The sequence below is a fragment of the Cervus elaphus genome, chromosome 26 (genome assembly GCF_910594005.1).
Source record: "Cervus elaphus chromosome 26, mCerEla1.1, whole genome shotgun sequence".
NCBI classification, from domain to species: Eukaryota; Metazoa; Chordata; class Mammalia; order Artiodactyla; family Cervidae; genus Cervus; species Cervus elaphus.
The window spans coordinates 12,803,552-12,821,974 of NC_057840.1; the positions used below are offsets into that span (position 1 = coordinate 12,803,552).

An 18,423-nucleotide genomic window follows, 5' to 3' on the forward strand; every position below is an offset into this window, starting at 1 on the left:
TCTTATGTGAAAATGGTAGCCTCTTAAACTTTCCTTTTATCTTATTTTACAAAGGTAAAAATCAAGTAACCTAATGGGCCATGATCTAGTAATTCAAAAATGACAATATACATATTTCTGGAACTCCCATCATATGCCAATATTTAATCATATTTATAATATTTCTTTAAGGGATATTTCCATATTTTAAAAATCTACTGATCTGAAATGTAACATTGCATTTAAGTGTTTTAAAATAAAGGAATGATTCTATTTTAAAGTCCTAGTGATTTTTCTTGTTTCACTTAAAAAATTTCCTGTACTGTGGATGAAATTATTCATTTTAATATTTATGTTTTATGCCTTAATTTAAATTATGGTTACTTCTTAATTTCTTCTGCTCTGTGTACTTAGTTGCTCAGTCATGTCTGACTCTTTATGACCCCATGGACTGTAGCCCCCCAGGCTCTTCTGTTCATGGGATTCTCCAGGCAAGAATACTGGAGTGGGTTGCCATGCTCTCCTCCAGGGGATCTTCCCAACCCAGGGATCAAACCCAGGTCTCTGGCATTGCAGGCAGATTCTTTACCAGCTGAGCCACCAGGGAAGCCCAAGAATACTGGAATGGGAAGCCTATCCCTTCTCCAGGGGATCTTCCTCAACTAAGAATTGAACCAGGGTCTTCTGCATTGCAGGAGGATTCTTTACCAGCTGAGCTACCAGGGAAGCTAGAAATGTGTAAAATATGTTTCCTGCCTCAAATGCATGTTGACTTTATGAGCTATATTACAAGAAGGCCATTTAGAAATTCATTTTTAAATTTTTCTTGGACAGGAGCAATCTCAGTCTTGTTTGGTTTGTCTTTCCTTTGAAGTAGGTCTCAGAGTCAACCATGAAGTCCCTTATGCAGCATTGAAATTACTATTTTAAAACAATTATGTGATGCTGTAAGTTTACTGTCTTAAACCAGAATTATAAATAATATGTTTAACATTAGTAACCTAATTTAAGCTTTTACAAATATTAAGTATATTTAATATTATATATTAATGTAAATATGTTTTTATATAATATGTATACAAATATTAATAAACCTGATATTTGAGGACTTACATAGGGTTCATTCTCTGTGTCCTGTTTTGTTTTATAGCTATAAGAAACTGGCTGAGAATAAAGAAACTGAATTTGTTAGCCCTTTACCCCTTAAGATTAACCCAAATGTTGTGTCTCAAGAAGCACAAACTGTGAGCCAATTTCTGGACAAAAATGAAGAGAATGTAGTTTTAGAAAAGGCAACAGATGAAGGTACAGAAAATAACTATCCAAGAGTAAATACTGTGGAAGAACAAATAGATAAAATGTACCTTGATATTTTGAAGAAAAAAATATCTGTTGGTGCTTCATTATTACCTCAGGATGACAAAACACATAAGGTAAGTTTTTATAATTTGAATTGATTTGACATACTGATAAATGAAGCTATGTAAATACTGTTGAGAAGTGTGTGTTTCCTAAGTTAGCGGGATCGCGCACACACTGACCTCCACATAACTCCTGGACATCTGTGAGCAGCATCTATTATAACACTCTGCGGTCCCCAAATTTAAAAACGCCACTGTAGCATTAGCTCTCTTTTAGAAGGCATTCTGTATATTTACACTTTTTAGTAAACGCAGTCTAGCGCTTGAGCAGCAGACTCTGCGCTCACCATCCTAGTGCTTTGCGGTCCCCTCGTAGTCTGTGTGGTACAACAGTGGGCACGTTGGCGTTCCCTACACGTGCTGCTCACAGCCCTTGAGAAACTTACATTTCACTGTTCCTTTTTTCTCTGCTCTTGATTTATTCTGATTATGTATAATCAGACCATGACCACAGTATTCCATTTTTATTTTACAGTTTTGAGTTCTGTGTTTACCATAAACTATCACCTTATAGAACAAGGCAGGGTACTAATAAATTTTTACATTGAGAGCTCTGAAGAAAAAAGAAGATTTTTGTCATTTCAAAACTTGTTCTTCTCTGCTTTCCTCCATGTTCATTCATTGCTTTCTGGCAAGCTTATTTTGTTTTATTATTTTGCTTTGTCTTACTCTTGATTTTGAAAATGTTGGTTCCAAATATTAAAATTCTGATGAATTTAATTTAGAGGACTTTAATATAATGGTTTGCCTTCTATGAATTATGTTCTTTAGTTATCAATATGATTTTACTACCTGTTAATCTTATTTGTAACTGTAGTTGAAGTTTATTTAAGTACTAAAGAGTTTGTACTTGTATGCAGACTTTAAGATCTCAGCTTGATTCTGGAGAAGGGACTGTAACTGGTAAACAGCTACCATACAAGAAGGCCAGAAGTGCACCTCCTTTATTTAAAAGAAAACCCCAGAGTGGATTATATGCATCAGTTAGGAGTTCAGGGTATGGCAAACCCAGTTCACCATTCAAGACATTTTCTAATCTTGAAAAGAAAACTTCAAAGGATATCATGAAGAGCAAAAACTTGAGATCTCTTCCTGCCTCAAATCAAAGTAGGAAAAAAGGTAATCATTCTGTACATATAGTATATTATTTTCCTTGTTCTCTGCTTTCCTTGTTTCCTTTCTCCTTCTATGAACTTTACTTATTAATAGGAAAAAAATGAGTTGTAAGTCATTACATTCCTTTTCTGAAAGATTCAATTCTGTTGAGTTCAGGAGGTTTTTCATCATTAGTTCTAGGTCTTTCTGAAAGAAACCCAGGAAGTATAGGAAGTGAATATAAAATAGGAGAGTCCAACTCCTCCTCATCTGGCTGGCTTTGTAATATCCAAAATGTTTGCAAGAGCAGAGCCATCAATTCAGAATCAAGTGGCAATGTACAGGTGAAGGTTGATCCGGAAAGAAATACCTGGGTATTAGTTCAGTATAGACTTTGGAGAGTCAGGATGTTTTCTGGATCACAGAATGCCTGCTTCTGTACGTCACAGTTCAGGTCGGTTCAGTTCGGTCTCTCTGTCATGTCCGGCTCTCTGCGACCCTATGGACTGCAGCACACGAGGCTCTCCTGTCCATCACCAACTCCCGGAGGTTGTTCAGACTCATGTCCATTGAATCGGTAATGCCATCCAACCATGTCACCCTCTGTCGTCCCCTTCTCCTCCCACCTCTCGTCACAGTGCCTCCTAATCTAGTTATTTCCTTATGTAGTCATTTGTTAATATGTTGGCAGTAGGCAAGGGTAATTTTCCACTTAGAAGCCCATGCTGCTAGTAAAAGAAATAGAGATGTTTGACTTAGACCCACATTTCTGTTGCCTTTGGACTTCATTGGGGAAGGGAGAGCAATAGAGCCAGAAGCATTTTGTCCTTTTCTGTATGATTAAATCAAATAGGTGACCAGTTCCATCATTGCTACCTGGTAACAATAGTTGTCAGAGGAGAAATAACCTCATTGGAAAATTTGCTTCTGCCTTAGAGTGTCTTCCCTTGCCTTTCCCTGCAACTGTCAATTTCAGAACCACTTTGACTGTATTTAAAATTCTTTCACATCAAAGATTCTTTTCTTCTGTCTATGCTTGTGCATATTCGCTGCAGAAACTCCTGCGTGTAAGCTGGAAAGGCTGGGGCTGACCCGTGTGAGCAGGGTAACAGCAGTCACGGGTGGGTCTTCTGGAGACACAGAATTGTAATTGCTGGCTTAATGCAAGCATCCTTTCCTCCTGTTCTCAACCTGTGGACCTCTAATCCCTTCCTCTAAGAAGTCTCCTGTGGTTTTGTTTTCTCTCACTTTTCTGTGAAACAACTAGAGGGAAGGAGAAAGGCAAGCATGTGAACGAACAGACAAAACATTTTATAATAGAGCACACTTTGTAAGTTCTTTCAAAATAAATATTAGATTTAGTTTTACTTAAATCCTTAAGAAAAAGAAACTTCCTCCTAAGAAATATTATATCCCAAAAGATTGTTTTAATAAAATAGACCATGAAAACTCCTGAAAGGTTGCCAAAACCATGTTGTTGTTTTTACCTACATTTTTCAATTCTATACATTATCAGTTTCCCTTCTATGAAATATGAAGTAGTAAAACCCCCACTCACATGCCTGCTGCTCATTTTTGTTGGTTTTATTTTTACTTGTTCAAGATATATCTATTATATTCTCTCCAGCAACTGTAATTCCCCACAGCTTTTGAATGTGGGTCTTGGTTCTGGCTGTTACAGGACTAGAATGCTTTTCACTAGTCCCTTAACCATCACTTTCTAGAATTATTTTGGTTGGTTTCTTATTTGACTAAATTTTCTTTCTTTTTTTTTTTTTTTTTTTGAGCGACTAATGCTTTCACTTTATTTATTTATTTATTTTTTTGCTATTATATATATATATTTTTTTTTATTAGTTGGAGGCTAATTACTTCACAACATTTCAGTGGGTTTTGTCATACATTGACATGAATCAGCCATGGAGTTACATGTATTCCCCATCCCGATCCCCCCTCCCACCTCCCTCTCCACCCGATTCCTCTGGGTCTTCCCAGTGCACCAGGCCCGAGCACTTGTCTCATGCATCCCACCTGGGCTGGTGATCTGTTTCACCATAGATAATATACATGCTGTTCTTTCGAAACATCCCACCCTCACCTTCTCCCACAGAGTTCAAAAGTCTGTTCCGTACTTCCTCCCACAGAGTTCAAAAGTCTGTTCCGTACTTCTGTGTCTCTTTTTCTGTTTTGTAATCCATTGTTTTTTCAAGAAGGGCTCATGAGTTCCAAACACTGCACTTTTCACATTTGAATTTTACATCCAAGCAAATTTTCTTTCATGTATAAAGAGAAAAGATATTGTCCGTGTACTGTTACTGAAAATAATTACCTAGGGAGACCAAAATTAAGAACTCAGGAAGGAAGAATTCTGGAATAAAAGCCCTGGCCGACTGCAGCTTGAGCAAGAACCACTCGTCACTCTTGGCTGCCGTGTCCTTGGAAGAATCACAATGCTTGCAGATCACACCCCGTTCATTGGCCATGTTAGTGGACCTCCAGTGACTTGGAAGGTTTAATGCCTGCCTTTACAATGACTCAGACTGTTCCTTTATGAACAGTGTAAGAAGTTTTCTCCAGAAAAACCTTTCACATCACAAGTCCAATTAAATATGATTACTACTATATGAGGAAACACTGGCATGCCTGGAAGAGAGTAGAAGGAAATCTCAGGGTGAGGTCGTGTTGGGGACTTGCTGTTTCTTTTGACTTTTCTATATTTTCCAAATCTTTAATGACCATGTGTTTTAACTTCAATGAAAAAGCCAACCTTGCATTTAAAAAGTTGGCATCTTGAAGAAATTATATTAAAAATATAAGTTTCGAATGTTTCATTTACATCTAAGGCAATCAAGTACATGTTTATGCAATATTCAGTTCAGAATCTGTAATATTAGAATATGGGCCTGAGGATCTCGTCTCAGTATTTCTGTTAATTTTTTTTTTTTATAAACTGAGCAACTTATTGGTCTTAGAATTATTTCTTCTTTTTGTAAGATTTACAAGGTACCTTAAAAACTGAGAATTTGACTGGAATATGTGTGTGTGTGTGTGTGTGTGTGTGTATGTATAAACCACATTTTTTTCTAATTTAATAAACAGGGTATTATAGCAGTTTTATCATTTTATTTTTAATCAGATTTTAAACTACTTGTTATGAGGTTTGCGTGAAATTTATGTTATTCCAGTGATACTATATCTTCATATACATTATTTATAAAAACTGTGCTTTGAAAACATACTTTAATCTGAACCGAAATATTTTATTATCAGCTGCTCTTTGATTCATCATTTAAATACTTCTGTTTGCTATTGCTATGAACATTTAAAATGATGACTTATTGAAAAATAATAAAACCTGAAATTACCCTGATCCACATTCTCCTCACATTTATTGAGCTCCGTCTGTCGTTTAATATGAATCTTGGGTCAAGGAGCCTTCTGTGTCAAATCGAATAGAATGTTGATTGTGGGCTGGCGTTCCGAGTGCAGTGAAACAGATGCCTTGCAGTGTTTGTTAGGCATTGTCCTCCTTTGAGATGCTCATTTGTCTTAGTGTCCTCATTGGATTAGTACTTACTGTTAAATAATTGCCTGAATACACACTCAATATGGTTTGTATTTGTGGTGCTTTTATCCATTGTTCACAATATTTAGAAATCTTACCTGCAACAAAGCTGATCAAGCCTGCATCTTTGGGTAAACCAGCTCCCCAGACTGAAAGTTGGCTGGCTACTCCTAAGTCGTCTGAGGGCCCCACAGAAGTTGACTCCTGTGTTCAGTTTCAGAATGTAGGTATTAGATTTAAAAATAATATTCATACTGTTTTATGTTCTATATATACTAAAGCAATTATAAAAAATGAAATATTTGAAATTTCTTTCTTGTTGACGGATGCTTATCACTTTTATTGAACAAGTATTGATCTTCTTGATTAGTAGAATATTGTTAAACATGTCATTTTTATTCTTTGTGGGTTTTTTGCCCCCTAACCACCTATGTTTGAATCTATTATGTAACTCTACATAATGAAGTAATGCTTTTCATTAAAAGGATTCTTCAGGATACCACGATGGGAACAAGGAGACAGAATTGATTATGTTTAAAAGAGTTCAGGAAGCAGAGGAAAAATGGAAGGGTGCCCAAGCTCTGATTGAGCAAATTAAAGTCACTTTCTCAGAAAAGGAGAAAGAGCTGGAAAATAAGATGGAGGAACTAAAGAGACAACAGGAAAAAGAACTCTTCAGACTGAATCAAGACAATTATATTCTTCAAGCCAAGGTACTAGACACATTGTCCTATTACTTCTTTTATTTATTAAAAAGAACTTGTACTCTCTGCTAAATGCATTGTTATTTTCTTGTCCCTGGGGCCTCTTGACTTGATATATTTGCTGCATAAAACATGAACATGGTTCCTGACAGTGCCTCCTTACGAAAGGCCTACTTGGAATCCTTGGGGGGGAAATCAAAAATTAAATTGGTTCATTTTTATAGTTTTCTTGTTAGCAGTCTTTTTTGAAAACTCATCACTTGGTTCACTGTGACCTTCAGGGAAGCCAACAGTTTGAGAAAGAAAGCTGTAGAAGTTCTAGAATCAGGAAAGTGACACTGTAGCATTTCTTGAGTTACTTCCGCCCTCAGAACCGTCAGTACAAAGCATCACTGTAGTGACTTAACTGTAGTTGGTGTTACGATAATTCTGGTGTGCTTATAAGACAGTCTTGGGTCTATACACCGGGAGTTTTCTGATGTTTTTCCTCACTTCTCACTGTATCATTTTCTTCCCCAAATGAAACAATACCTGCGATTTCTCAAAGTTGAGTAGCTTTGAAGAAGCAAGCAAAAAACACAGGTGGTTGCATTTGGGAGAAACAACTGATCCTGTCACTGAAGAAAAATTGAAGCAAATCCAAAAAGAAATACAAGAACAAGAGGTGCTTCTTCAAGGATATCAGCAGGTATGGCTCTTCAACACAAAGTTAGTCTTGAGATTCTTTGGTTATAAAAATAAGGCATTTAAAAATATTTCTGTGTCCATTTAACAGGTGATGGCAGTGTAAGAAAGTAGTAATTTGACTAGTCTGTGTATTTTTTATGGGGAGAATTAAAGCGGTTAAGAGCATGGGTTCTGGATTCAAAAAAATCTGATTTTAGATTTTGCTTCACTACCTGCTCTATAGCCTTAGGCAAATCACATTACCTCTCTCCAGCAGTTTCCTCATCTGTGAAATGAGGATAATAATACCTGTCTCAACGCATATATATGGAATTTAGAGAGATGGTAACGATAACCCTATTTGCAAAACAAAAAGAGACACAGATGTATGGAACAGACTTTTGGACTCTGGGAGAAGGCGAGGGTGGGATGTTTCGAGAGAACAGCATCGAAACATGTATATTATCAAGAGTGAAACAGATCACCAGCCCAGGTTGGATGCATGAGACAAGTGCTCAGGGCTGGTGCACTGGGAAGACCCAAAATGATTGGGTGGAGAGAGAGGTGGGAGGGGGGATCGGGATGGGGAATACATGTAAATCCATGGCTGATTCATGTCAATGTATGGCAAAAACCACTACAATATTGTAAAGTGATTAGCCTCCAACTAATAAAAATAAATGGAAAAAAGAAAAACAAAGCCTGTCTCACAATGGTTGTGAAATTGAAATAAGACTGCAGATCAACCTCTTCCTGCCTTCCGCACAGTAACCAGTTAGTGCATGTTGGCCTGTTAGTAATTCTAATAGTCAGATTTCCTTAGAAACTGTCTTTTTTTTTGCTTTGAAAGTGTTAGTCACTCAGTCATGTCTAACTCTTTCCAGCCCCAGGTACTGTAGCCTGTCCGACTCCTCTGTCCTTGGGATTCTCCAGGCAAGAATACGGGAGTGGGTTGCCATTCCCTTCTCCAGGGGATCTTTTTTTTTTTTTCCCCGTAGTAATATTGACTAGTTTTGATACTATATTGAGAACTATAAATTTGAAATCAATTGCCAATGCCTTGAGAGTAAAAATAAAAAATGAATTAAATGGGAGAAACCGTGTGTGTTCTGCAGAAGCCTTACGTTGGTTCTCTGTGATAACGGAGTCTCGGTGGTGTTGACCGTCCGCCGGGGCAGGTCTGGCGGTCTTCCAGCATGAGGCTTGTCTTAGTTTAGCTTCTCTATTCTTTTCCTCTGTCTCATTCCTTTTTTCTCTTGACAACTGTAACCTAAGCATCCAGCCTCACAGTAACAAGCGTTTTCATTCTGGGGACATGCAGAGAAAGCATTACCACATCAGAAATTACAGCTTTTCTTTTTACTGTTTATTTATTTTTTTCACTGGTCTCAGTTGGGGCACTCAGGACCTTGACTTCTTTGCAGCATGTGTGATCTTTAGTCGTGGCATGTGAACTCGTCATTGAGGCACATGGGATCTAGTTCCCTGACGAGGGATTGAACCCAAGGCCCCTGCGTTGGGAACACAGGAAGTCTTAACCACTGGACCACCTGAGAAGTCCCCAGACAGTCCTGCTGTAAATCAGATAGTATGGATTTTGCAAGATACCTGGCCCTGGAGTGAGTTAGCACCTTCCAAACCCTCCCTGCCATTCTGAGCTTGCTATGTACAGAGCATGGGTTTTTTGTTTTTTTTTGTATAAGTCAATTTTTCTTTTTTTTTAAATTAATTAATTAATTTCATTTATTTTTATTAGTTGGAGGCTAATTACTTTACAATATTGTAGTGGTTTTTGTCATACATTGACATGAACCAGCCATGGATTTACAAGTAATCCCCATCCCGATCTCCCCTCCCACCTCCCTCTCCACCCGATTCCTCTGGGTCTTCCCAGTGCACCAGCCCCGAGCACTTGTCTCATGCATCCAGCCTGGGCTGGTGATCTGTTTCACCCTAGACAATATACATGTTTCGATGCTGTTCTCTTGAAACATCCCACCCTCACCTTCTCCCACAGAGTCCAAAAGTCTGTTCTGTACATCTGTGTCTCTTTTTCTGTTTTGCATATAGGGTTATCATTACCATCTTTCTAAATTCCATATATATGCATTAGTATACTGTATTGGTCTTTATCTTTCTGGCTTCACTCTGTATAATGGGCTCCAGTTTCATCCATCTCATTAGAACTGATTCAAATGTATTCTTTTTAATGACTGAGTAATATTCCATGGTGTATATGTACCACAGCTTCCTTATCCATTCATCTGCTGATGAGCATCTAGGTTGCTTCCATGATCATGGGTTTTAAAGCAGGATTTCACAGACCTGTGATTTTGCCAACCACCCACTCCCATAAAGATAACATGAAGTTGATGTGTCTATGTATGTATGTGTTTTTTTGAGTTTCATTAATTCTGCCGAAAATCACCCACAAACTATGTATCAGGCACTGGGCCAGACATGGTGCGACAGTTCATGGTTTTCATGAGATCCTCAGTGGTCCTTGGTTTTCATCAGTTACTTGATTTTAAAGAGGTTAACAAGCCAGAGCACCTGAGCACAGATGGGTACTTTCTCCCCTATCCTCATTATTTGAGTCCCTTTCGCTCAAACCAGATGCTGTACTGGGTCTAGTCTATATACTCAACTGCCCTGATCTCCCATGAAATGCAGTACATTACTCTGATGGGCTGTTTGGTTTGGGGAATTTTTTTTCAACTAATCATTTTGAACATTTTAGAAAGAACTGTTCTTGGATTACAGATTTTCTTCTGAGACAAAAAGTTTGAAAAAGATGTTGCTTACTCAAAAACTGAAGAAATTGAAAAACCTTTAAAATTGCTTAAAGGATATATCTTTTATAAGTGAATAAACTTATGTAAGTACTACTGGTTTTTAACTAAAATGTAATTTTTTGTTTATAAAAAGGAAAATGAAAAATTGTATAATCAAGTGAAAGATCTCCAAGAACAAAACAAGAAAAATGAGGAGCGAATGTTCAAGGAAAACCAGAGCTTATTCAGTGAATTAGCTGCCTTAAAGTAAGTCCTTTTTAAATTCTTAAGATCAAACATACTAGGACTATTTCTAAGCATTTTATTATTATATTAATAATACATTCAGTTATACTTAGAAATTATAGAAGTTGTACGCTGACTTACAGTTCTGTAACTTTTATATTTTTCATATTTAGTGATTATCTTTGGTGTTCAATGATCAGTACATACTTTAGTATTTTCAATATATTGGTATTAGAGTTTCACATCAATTTCAGGAAACAGAATTATTCCTTTTAAACGGATTTTCAATATATTGGTATTAGAGTTTCACATCAATTTCAGGAAACAGAATTATTCCTTTTAAACCTGAGATACTTAGGTAATATAATAATAAATAATAAACTACAGTATTATTTACTGTGTTAGGTCAGGTTGCATACAAGTAGAGCCTGAGATGGGGATCTTTGTGGAGGTGATTTCCTGGAAGATAACTCTTAGGAGAAGGGGCAGGAGAAGCGAAATGAGGTGGGGGTGGGTGGTGAGAGGGAAAATCAGTGAGACTGAGTCTCGGCTGGAGGCTGGCTTCATTCCACTCTCACGAGGACATGCAGGAGAATAGATTTCATTGCATAGTTGGTTCCTACTTGAGGCAAGTGGAGAGCGGCCCTTTGAACCCCTCAAGGCAGTCTGTCACTGGATGAAGTGGGTCCCAGGAAGCAGGTAGCAGGTGTCCTCTGGGGCAGGGGGCAGGAGCTGCTGTTTGGCAAGGAAATTTCTCCAGAGAGGGAGAACCTGGGAGTTATTACAACAAACACACCATGGCAGGCTGACAGAGCGCTAACACCCACTTACGAACCAGTCATACTTCAGACTGTGAGGTCTTTGGGATGTTACTATGTCCCTCTTTAATATACCAAGTGAAAGAGCTGAACCACCAAACATGGGCAGGCCAGGGTTCTGTCTTCTTTTAGGAAATGACTGCCCACTGTGCATCATTTCACCCCAACACCTGAAATCACAGATAGAACTACTGTCCGAAGAAACGTCTTAGACTGTGAGTGTCATGTACATTATGTTTACATACTACTTCCATTTTTTTGGTAAGATAATGTAGGGCATAAGAGTCACGGCTGCTGTTAGCTCACACTAATCTTTGATGCACAGGAGAAAAAGGCACGCCTTGTAGCAGAGCTAGAAAGTACACAGGTTGGCAAGCTGAGGGCACTTTTGTATAAATTGGGGGGTCACCCCTTTCTCCTGGTAAGTGTGACCCCCGTGCCAAGGCTAATAATCTGCAAAGTTTGATGCCTCAGGGCTTCTACATCTGCTTTCTTCCCAGATGCTTCAACAAAATATTTTAAAATTTTATAATCTTATACTGCCTAGCTTTTAAAAGAGAAGATCTATTCCTGGCTCCAAACCTGAAGCTCTAAATGAATTTCCACAATGGAATAAATGGTTTCTTTAGACTTAGATGATCATATACAGATTCCTAAACTCCTTGCACAATGTCCTCTGGAAAAATAAAAGAAAAACTGACTTGAAGTTACCAGTAGTAGACTGTGTTTGGTTTTGTTAGTTTCCATGGGTATGATTGGCAATTTGTGTGTCTCAGAAAGGAGTCTAGAGTGATATGACAGGGAGTTCAGAACACCACAGGGGAAATGCAGTAAGGCTTTCCCAGACGTTGATTTTCTTTTTTCTGAAAATTGGCAAGAAATATTTTTATGTTACAAATACACCAGTACTCTTAGAGTTTCAATTCTTTTAGATTATACATAAACGTTCCCCTTAAAGTATACTCCTCTTGTAACATTTCAGTATTGTATTATTTAGTGCAAATGAACTGTTTATCTTCAGTGACTCAGTTTTGATGTGCAAAGAGTTTAGTTTTTAATAATTGAATATTTTGTACTTAAAGGAGGACATTGTAAACATATATATATATGTATTTATTTTCCAAATAAATCAGAGAACAGATGCACAGAAGTCGTTTCCTATCTCAAGCAGTTGAAGATTCAGAGCCCACCAGAAATCAAAATTTTACAGATCTGTTAGCAGAACTACGGGCAGCACAGGTAAGGTACATAATGATTTTAACCATTAGCAATAAAAGTGTGTTACAAAAATCCTTACGTGTGTAAAAAAGAAAAATTTGTTTTTGTAACTTATGAATAAATCTGCTTATAAATTCCATACCACTTAAAAACTAGGAAATACCTAAGATTAGCATTGAAGTACCTGTGACCTCAGTATAGAGGAAACAATGTGATATTGGTTGTAGATGGCATCTTTTACTATCCAGCCTCTTATCAGGCATTTATCATGTGGAACCATGTTGGAGGCATGACCTTTTTTAGGGAAGATCCCTTGGAGGAGGGCATGGCAACGCACTCCAGTATCCTTGACTCCATGGACAGGAGCTTGAGGGGCTACAGTCCATAGCGTCGCCAAGAGCTGGACATGACTGAAGTGACTGACTATGCGTGCGTGTACATACCTAACTTCAAACAAACTCCTCTTTGAAAATGGAGGGCTGAAATAGGAAGACAATTTGAAAGTGATCATTCACCTTAAAAAGTGAGTTGACTTTTCCTCAGTCTTTAGGAAGACTAAGTGGACTGTGCACTTATGAGGGGCTGAGGCTATATCTGCAGGTATTTGTATCTGATATGCCTGACAGAGCGGTGAAATGGAGTATCTGCTACATAATTTTTTTCTTTATTTTTACTGAATTGTACTAAAGCAGTGTTTACCAATGGGAAAAGTTTGGGAATTTAGGGCAGATTAGTTTTGTCTTAAGCAGAACAGTTATAGGCATTGCTTGATTTTTATCACTCCTGTCCCCAAGAACTATGCTTATAGCACCCACCAGTCACTGTAACACTCAAAACCACCACCACAGACAGCTCCTGTGGAAGGGCAGTTAGCTTTCCCCACTCCCTCCTGTTAAATACTTCCAATCTATTTCAACGATTATGCACATTAGAAAAATTCCAATTGCATATCACATTCTAATTAGAAATTTATTATATAAAGTTAGGCTACACAGAAATATAAACATACCATAGTTCAGTAGTTGATGTTTGACAGGTTTTTGTAATATATAAAGTGCAGCTTCAAATATGAACCCATTAGAGAACTTCCTTAAGATGCATGTGGGTACAGATGATTAGATAGGTAAGCAGATAAATAGAAAGAATAAATGATTGGACACCTTCACTTATCAGTGGGCCCCAAAAACTAGCAAGTTAAGAGAGAAATTGCTGTGGCTTATGAAGGCTTGGGGAGACATGATAGGGTTTCAACCACAGCATTAACTTCATTTGAAGGCTGTTATTAGTGACCTTTTAAAAGTGTGGTTTTGGACACATTTTCAAACAAATGGTAAACCAAAACTGCCACTGAAATCACCAGAACATGCTGGCTAAAATATAATTAACATCTTGTAAATTACATAACCCTATTCTCAAGAAAGGAAAGTGAACTTCTGGGGTCAGAATAGAACAGGGATACAGAGCTAGCAGTAAGCATTGCTCCTAGGCTGTCAGCCCAGTAACCACGAGCCTTGAGCTTGAACAACAAAGTAGAGATAGGACCTCAGGACTTCACAGGGCCACATCCTTCAGTAAAACAGTGTTTTAGGGAAAAAAAATGCACCCACTTTCAGAAGGGACTGAAATGTCAAGAAAGCTTCTTTTTGTTAACTTGGCATCTATAGAAAGAGAGGGGGAAAGGTCTCGTCTTCTCAGTGCTTTATTGATTATTCAGTATAGATGTCATCCCTTCTCGTCTCATTTATGTTTTAGTATTTGAATTGACACCACCTTCAAGGGCAGTGGGGCTTCCCTCATAGCTCAGTTGGTGAAGAATCCGCCTGCAGTGCAGAGATCCCAGTTCGATTCCTGGGTCAGGAAGATCTGCTGGAGAAGGGATAGGCTACCCACTTATTCTTGGGCTTCCCTTGTGGCTTAGCTGGTAAAGAATCTCCCTGCAGCGCAGGAGACCTGGGTTCGATCCCTGGGTTGGAAATATCACCTGGAGAAGGGAAAGGCTACCCACTCTAGTATTCTGGCCTAGAGAATTCCATGGACTATACAGTCCATGGGGTCGCAAAAAGTAGGACATGACTAGGGGACTTTCACTTTCAAGGGTGGGTCATGCTCAATCTGGGGTAAAAAAAAACATAAAATGTGATCTTCAGTCAGTGGTCATCTTAAGTGTGTCTGAAGAAACACGTGCAAAACAGTTTTAAGGGTGTCTTCTCTTAATTCAGTTCACACAGTATTCCTTAAGATTAAATCCTGTTGACAGTACACTTGCAATGCAGAATTACAAAATCCAGGGAAATAGCCCACCATGAGTAAGCATGGGGTGACTTAATAAACAGGGTTAAAACCCAGTAGAATTATTGAGTAGACTATAAATTAAATAGATTTAAAATGATTAAATATATAGAATAAGGGAGAAATTCAATGTGAGGAAGGAACAAAACAGACCAGGGAAATTCAGAGAAAAATAAAGAGAATAAGTAGAAAAGTTAAATAGATGATCAGATGTAACTAAGAAGAAATTAGTCAACTGGAAGATAGATCTAAGAAAACTTAGAGTGAAATACACAAAATAGAGAAATAGAAAATAACAGAAATAGGAGATGCTATAGTATGTAATTAAATATTTTTATAAAGTAATGGCAAAGAATTTTCTAGAAATTATGAAAGATGAATTCTCAAATTCAGGAAATATAGTGAGTCCTGCTCAGGATACATAAGTAAAAATCTACATCTAAGTCCATCGTGGTGAAAGTATCACAGGCAGGAACACCTTAAAAGAAATGTGTTAGTTGAAGATAAAAGTTATTTGGGGATGTAGTTAGTTGTGCAAATACCAAAAGATGGAATACCATTATGTGTTTATTTTCATTCACTCTGGTTTTCTGAGTTTAAATAGTTTTAGAGCAAAAATTCATACTGGGATAAATCTGTAGTATAATGTTCATGTCAAACCTACTTAAAAATTAATTCCCATTAGTGTAGTTGTAAAATATGAGCCGGTTCTTTGTAACCTATGAATGGGCACATACTGAAAACAAAGATCTTGAGCCCTTTGCTTCTAGTTTCCCAGGAGGAGGAGGAGGAGGCTGACTGCAGCTCAGCTGTCCCTTAGGAACTCTTCTTGGCTGTGGAAAAACGGCAGGTAAAGAAGACAGGCCTGTGCCTTGCTCACTAGAAGCAGGTATTCAACCAGGGAAGACAGATAGTAAGTGAATAAGAAATCAGTGCTCATGGAGGTTCAGTTCTTTGAGAAAAACAAGAACAGAGACTAGTGGTAGGCAGGGCAGGGGTGAGGCAGCTCTCAGCAGTGTGGGTCAGCAAGCGAGGAGGCACTCCTGAGAAAGTAGTGTCTGCGTCAGGAGCTGAGGAGCAGCGGCCACTCACTGTGCAAAGACCGAGCCTTCCAGACAGGGGGACACGGTGCCTCGGAAGCCTCTGAAGAACGAGTGGGTGAGTGAGGACAGGGTGATGGGAAAGAGGGTCCGAGAGACAGGCAGAGGCCTCCGAGTGTCCCACAGTACATTCTTGAAGAAACTCAGCGCTCTCCTGAAAAGACATCCACAGAAGATCCCACAAAAGGTTAAACAGTGAAATGATGCCGCTAAAACCACGGTTATATTCATACAAGGCCTTGTGGGTGGATTTATTTTCTTCATGAGACTGGATTTTAAATTGTAAGCTAGCGTGATACAGAGTTTCTAAGGATTTTCCTCGACACTGAACTATGAAGTGTACCGCCTTGAGCCCGGAGTTTCTCCAGCAGTTGTCAGCTGAGTGTGCGCTTACTGAGTGCCTGCCAGGTGCTTACTGCCAAAGGTAAGCGAGCAGTAAAATCAGCCTTGATGTCCCCAGAGAGCTCTCAGTCTAATGAAGAGAAAAGGCAGGTGATACAGATGAGTGTCACGTGGAACAGTAATAGATGCTGTACTTCCAGGCACACTGGAGGTTTGTGGGAGTGCAGGGGTGGGGTTTCCCAGGAAGAGCCGCGTTTGAGCTCCACTGTGAAAGGTGAATATGACTGTCAGGATAGGAGCAAGGGCTGTTGAGTATGGCACATACAGCATATTGAGAATTTAACTTGTTGTGTCAAGCATAGTTTTTGCCTTTGTGATACAAGGAAGAGAAATACACAGTTCTGCTTTCAAGTAAATATATAATATGTCAGGGGGTGATGAGTATGTGAGAGGAAAGTAAAGCTGTACACCCGGGGCCAGGGTGGGGGTTGCTAGTTTAGAGTGACCAGACAAGGCCTTCCTGGGGCCTCATGTGAGCAGAAATCCTGATAAAGTGAAGCATGAGCCACTTGGCTATCTGGGGGCCGAGGGAGCACTAAATGCCAATACCTTGGGGCAGGAATGTGCCGGGCGGGTTCAGAGAACAGCTGGGAGGTCTCTGTGGGCGTACAGTGGGATGGGGGGGTTTGCAGCCCACGCATCCAAGGAGTGGGCAAGGCTGGGTTCTGTGACGCTGAAGGTCATGGGAAGAGCTGTAGGTTTCCCCTCAAAGAGGTGGGAGCCACAGAGAGTTTCGGACCAAGGAATGATATTAACTGACTCCTGAAGACAGTTCCTCTGGCTCCTGGGAGAACAGATTGTAGATGCTGAGAGTGGAAGAGGCAGCCTGGTTAGGAGGGTGGAGAAACCCAGGAGCAGTAAGAAAAGAGATTGGAAGGGGCCTGGAAGCTGTATTAAGTGATGAGAACTGATTCTCAGAGGCTCTGAGGAGCTTGTATCACTGGAAGGGGAATGGTGATAAAATCAAGCTGAAATTTAAGAAAAATAATTAGCAGTCTCTATGATGAATTGGGGACAGGAGGAGAAGGGGACGACAGAGGATGAGATGGCTGGATGGCATCACCGACATGAGTTTGAGTGGATTCCGGGAGTTGGTGATGGACAGGGAGGCCTGGCATGCTGCAATTTATGGGGTCGCAAAGAGTTGGACATGACTGAGCAACTGAACTGAACTGAACTGATGATGAATTGGGTGAAAGAGACACTATTCTACAATTGATTGTGGTTGGAAATAATTTGCTTTTGTATTTTTATGAATATCAAGAAAGAAAAGAACAGTTTGTTGGAAGACATCAAAAGACTGAAGCAGGACAAACAAGCTCTTGAAGTAGACTTGGAAAAAGTGAAGAAAGAGAGAGACCAAGCCAAAGACCAGATTGCTTATGCTACAGGTAAAAGTCTGAGCTGAAGTGGTTTACCTTTATACTCCTAACTGTTCTCATCTTGAGTTAAGTAATAGCAGTTGGATAGTATAATAAAAATGCTATTCCTTAAAGTGTATTATAATTTTAGAAGCTTTTAAAATATTAGCTATTAATAGGTATGTGCAAACAAATCTCTGATTACAAGATCAAAGAAAATCATGGATTATTTTGAATTTGGGGCATCACATACTTAGTTGTTTATAGTCATCTCGGGTTGACTGTGACTTTTCAGGGTATAGTCCCTCTTTTTATCTCTGAGTCTGAAACACATGCTCTCAGTTCAGTTCAGTCGCTCAGTCCTGTCTGACTCTTTGCGACCCCGTGAATCGCAGCACACCAGGCCTCCCTGTCCCTCACCAACTCCCAGAGTTTACCCAAACTCATGCCCATCGAGTCGGTGATGCCATCCAGCCATCTCATCCTCTGTCGTCCCCTTCTCCTCCTGCCCCCAATCCCTCCCAGCATCAGGGTCTTTTCCAATGAGTCAGCTTTTCGCATGAGGTGGCCAAAGTACTGGAGTTTCAGCTTCAGCATCAGTCCTTCCAATGAACACCCAGGACTGCTCTCCTTTAGGATGGACTGGTTGGATCTCCTTGCAATCTGACAAGTATTTGCCAAATGAACAAATAACATTGTACTATGTTGTAGAGAACACAAAGATGGATATGACATACCTCACCAGGGAAAACAAAGGAGAGTAAAATAAGAAAGCAGAAAAGTTT

The 18,423-nt window shown here is 39.1% G+C and overlaps 1 protein-coding gene across 4 annotated transcripts in view; it reads left to right on the top strand.

Annotated features, from left to right (window-relative positions):
- CEP162 (centrosomal protein 162) overlaps positions 1-18,423 on the top strand; it is a 108,170-nt gene that overhangs the window by 50,116 nt on the left and 39,631 nt on the right. For all 4 annotated transcript variants that reach the window (XM_043888200.1, XM_043888199.1, XM_043888197.1 and 1 more), the window contains exons 12-19: positions 1,130-1,412; positions 2,261-2,519; positions 6,150-6,283; positions 6,546-6,773; positions 7,312-7,452; positions 10,359-10,471; positions 12,402-12,507; positions 17,542-17,668. In XM_043888200.1, the coding sequence (XP_043744135.1) occupies positions 1,130-1,412; positions 2,261-2,519; positions 6,150-6,283; positions 6,546-6,773; positions 7,312-7,452; positions 10,359-10,471; positions 12,402-12,507; positions 17,542-17,668 (1,391 nt within the window). The remainder of the gene's footprint in view (positions 1-1,129; positions 1,413-2,260; positions 2,520-6,149; positions 6,284-6,545; positions 6,774-7,311; positions 7,453-10,358; positions 10,472-12,401; positions 12,508-17,541; positions 17,669-18,423) is intronic.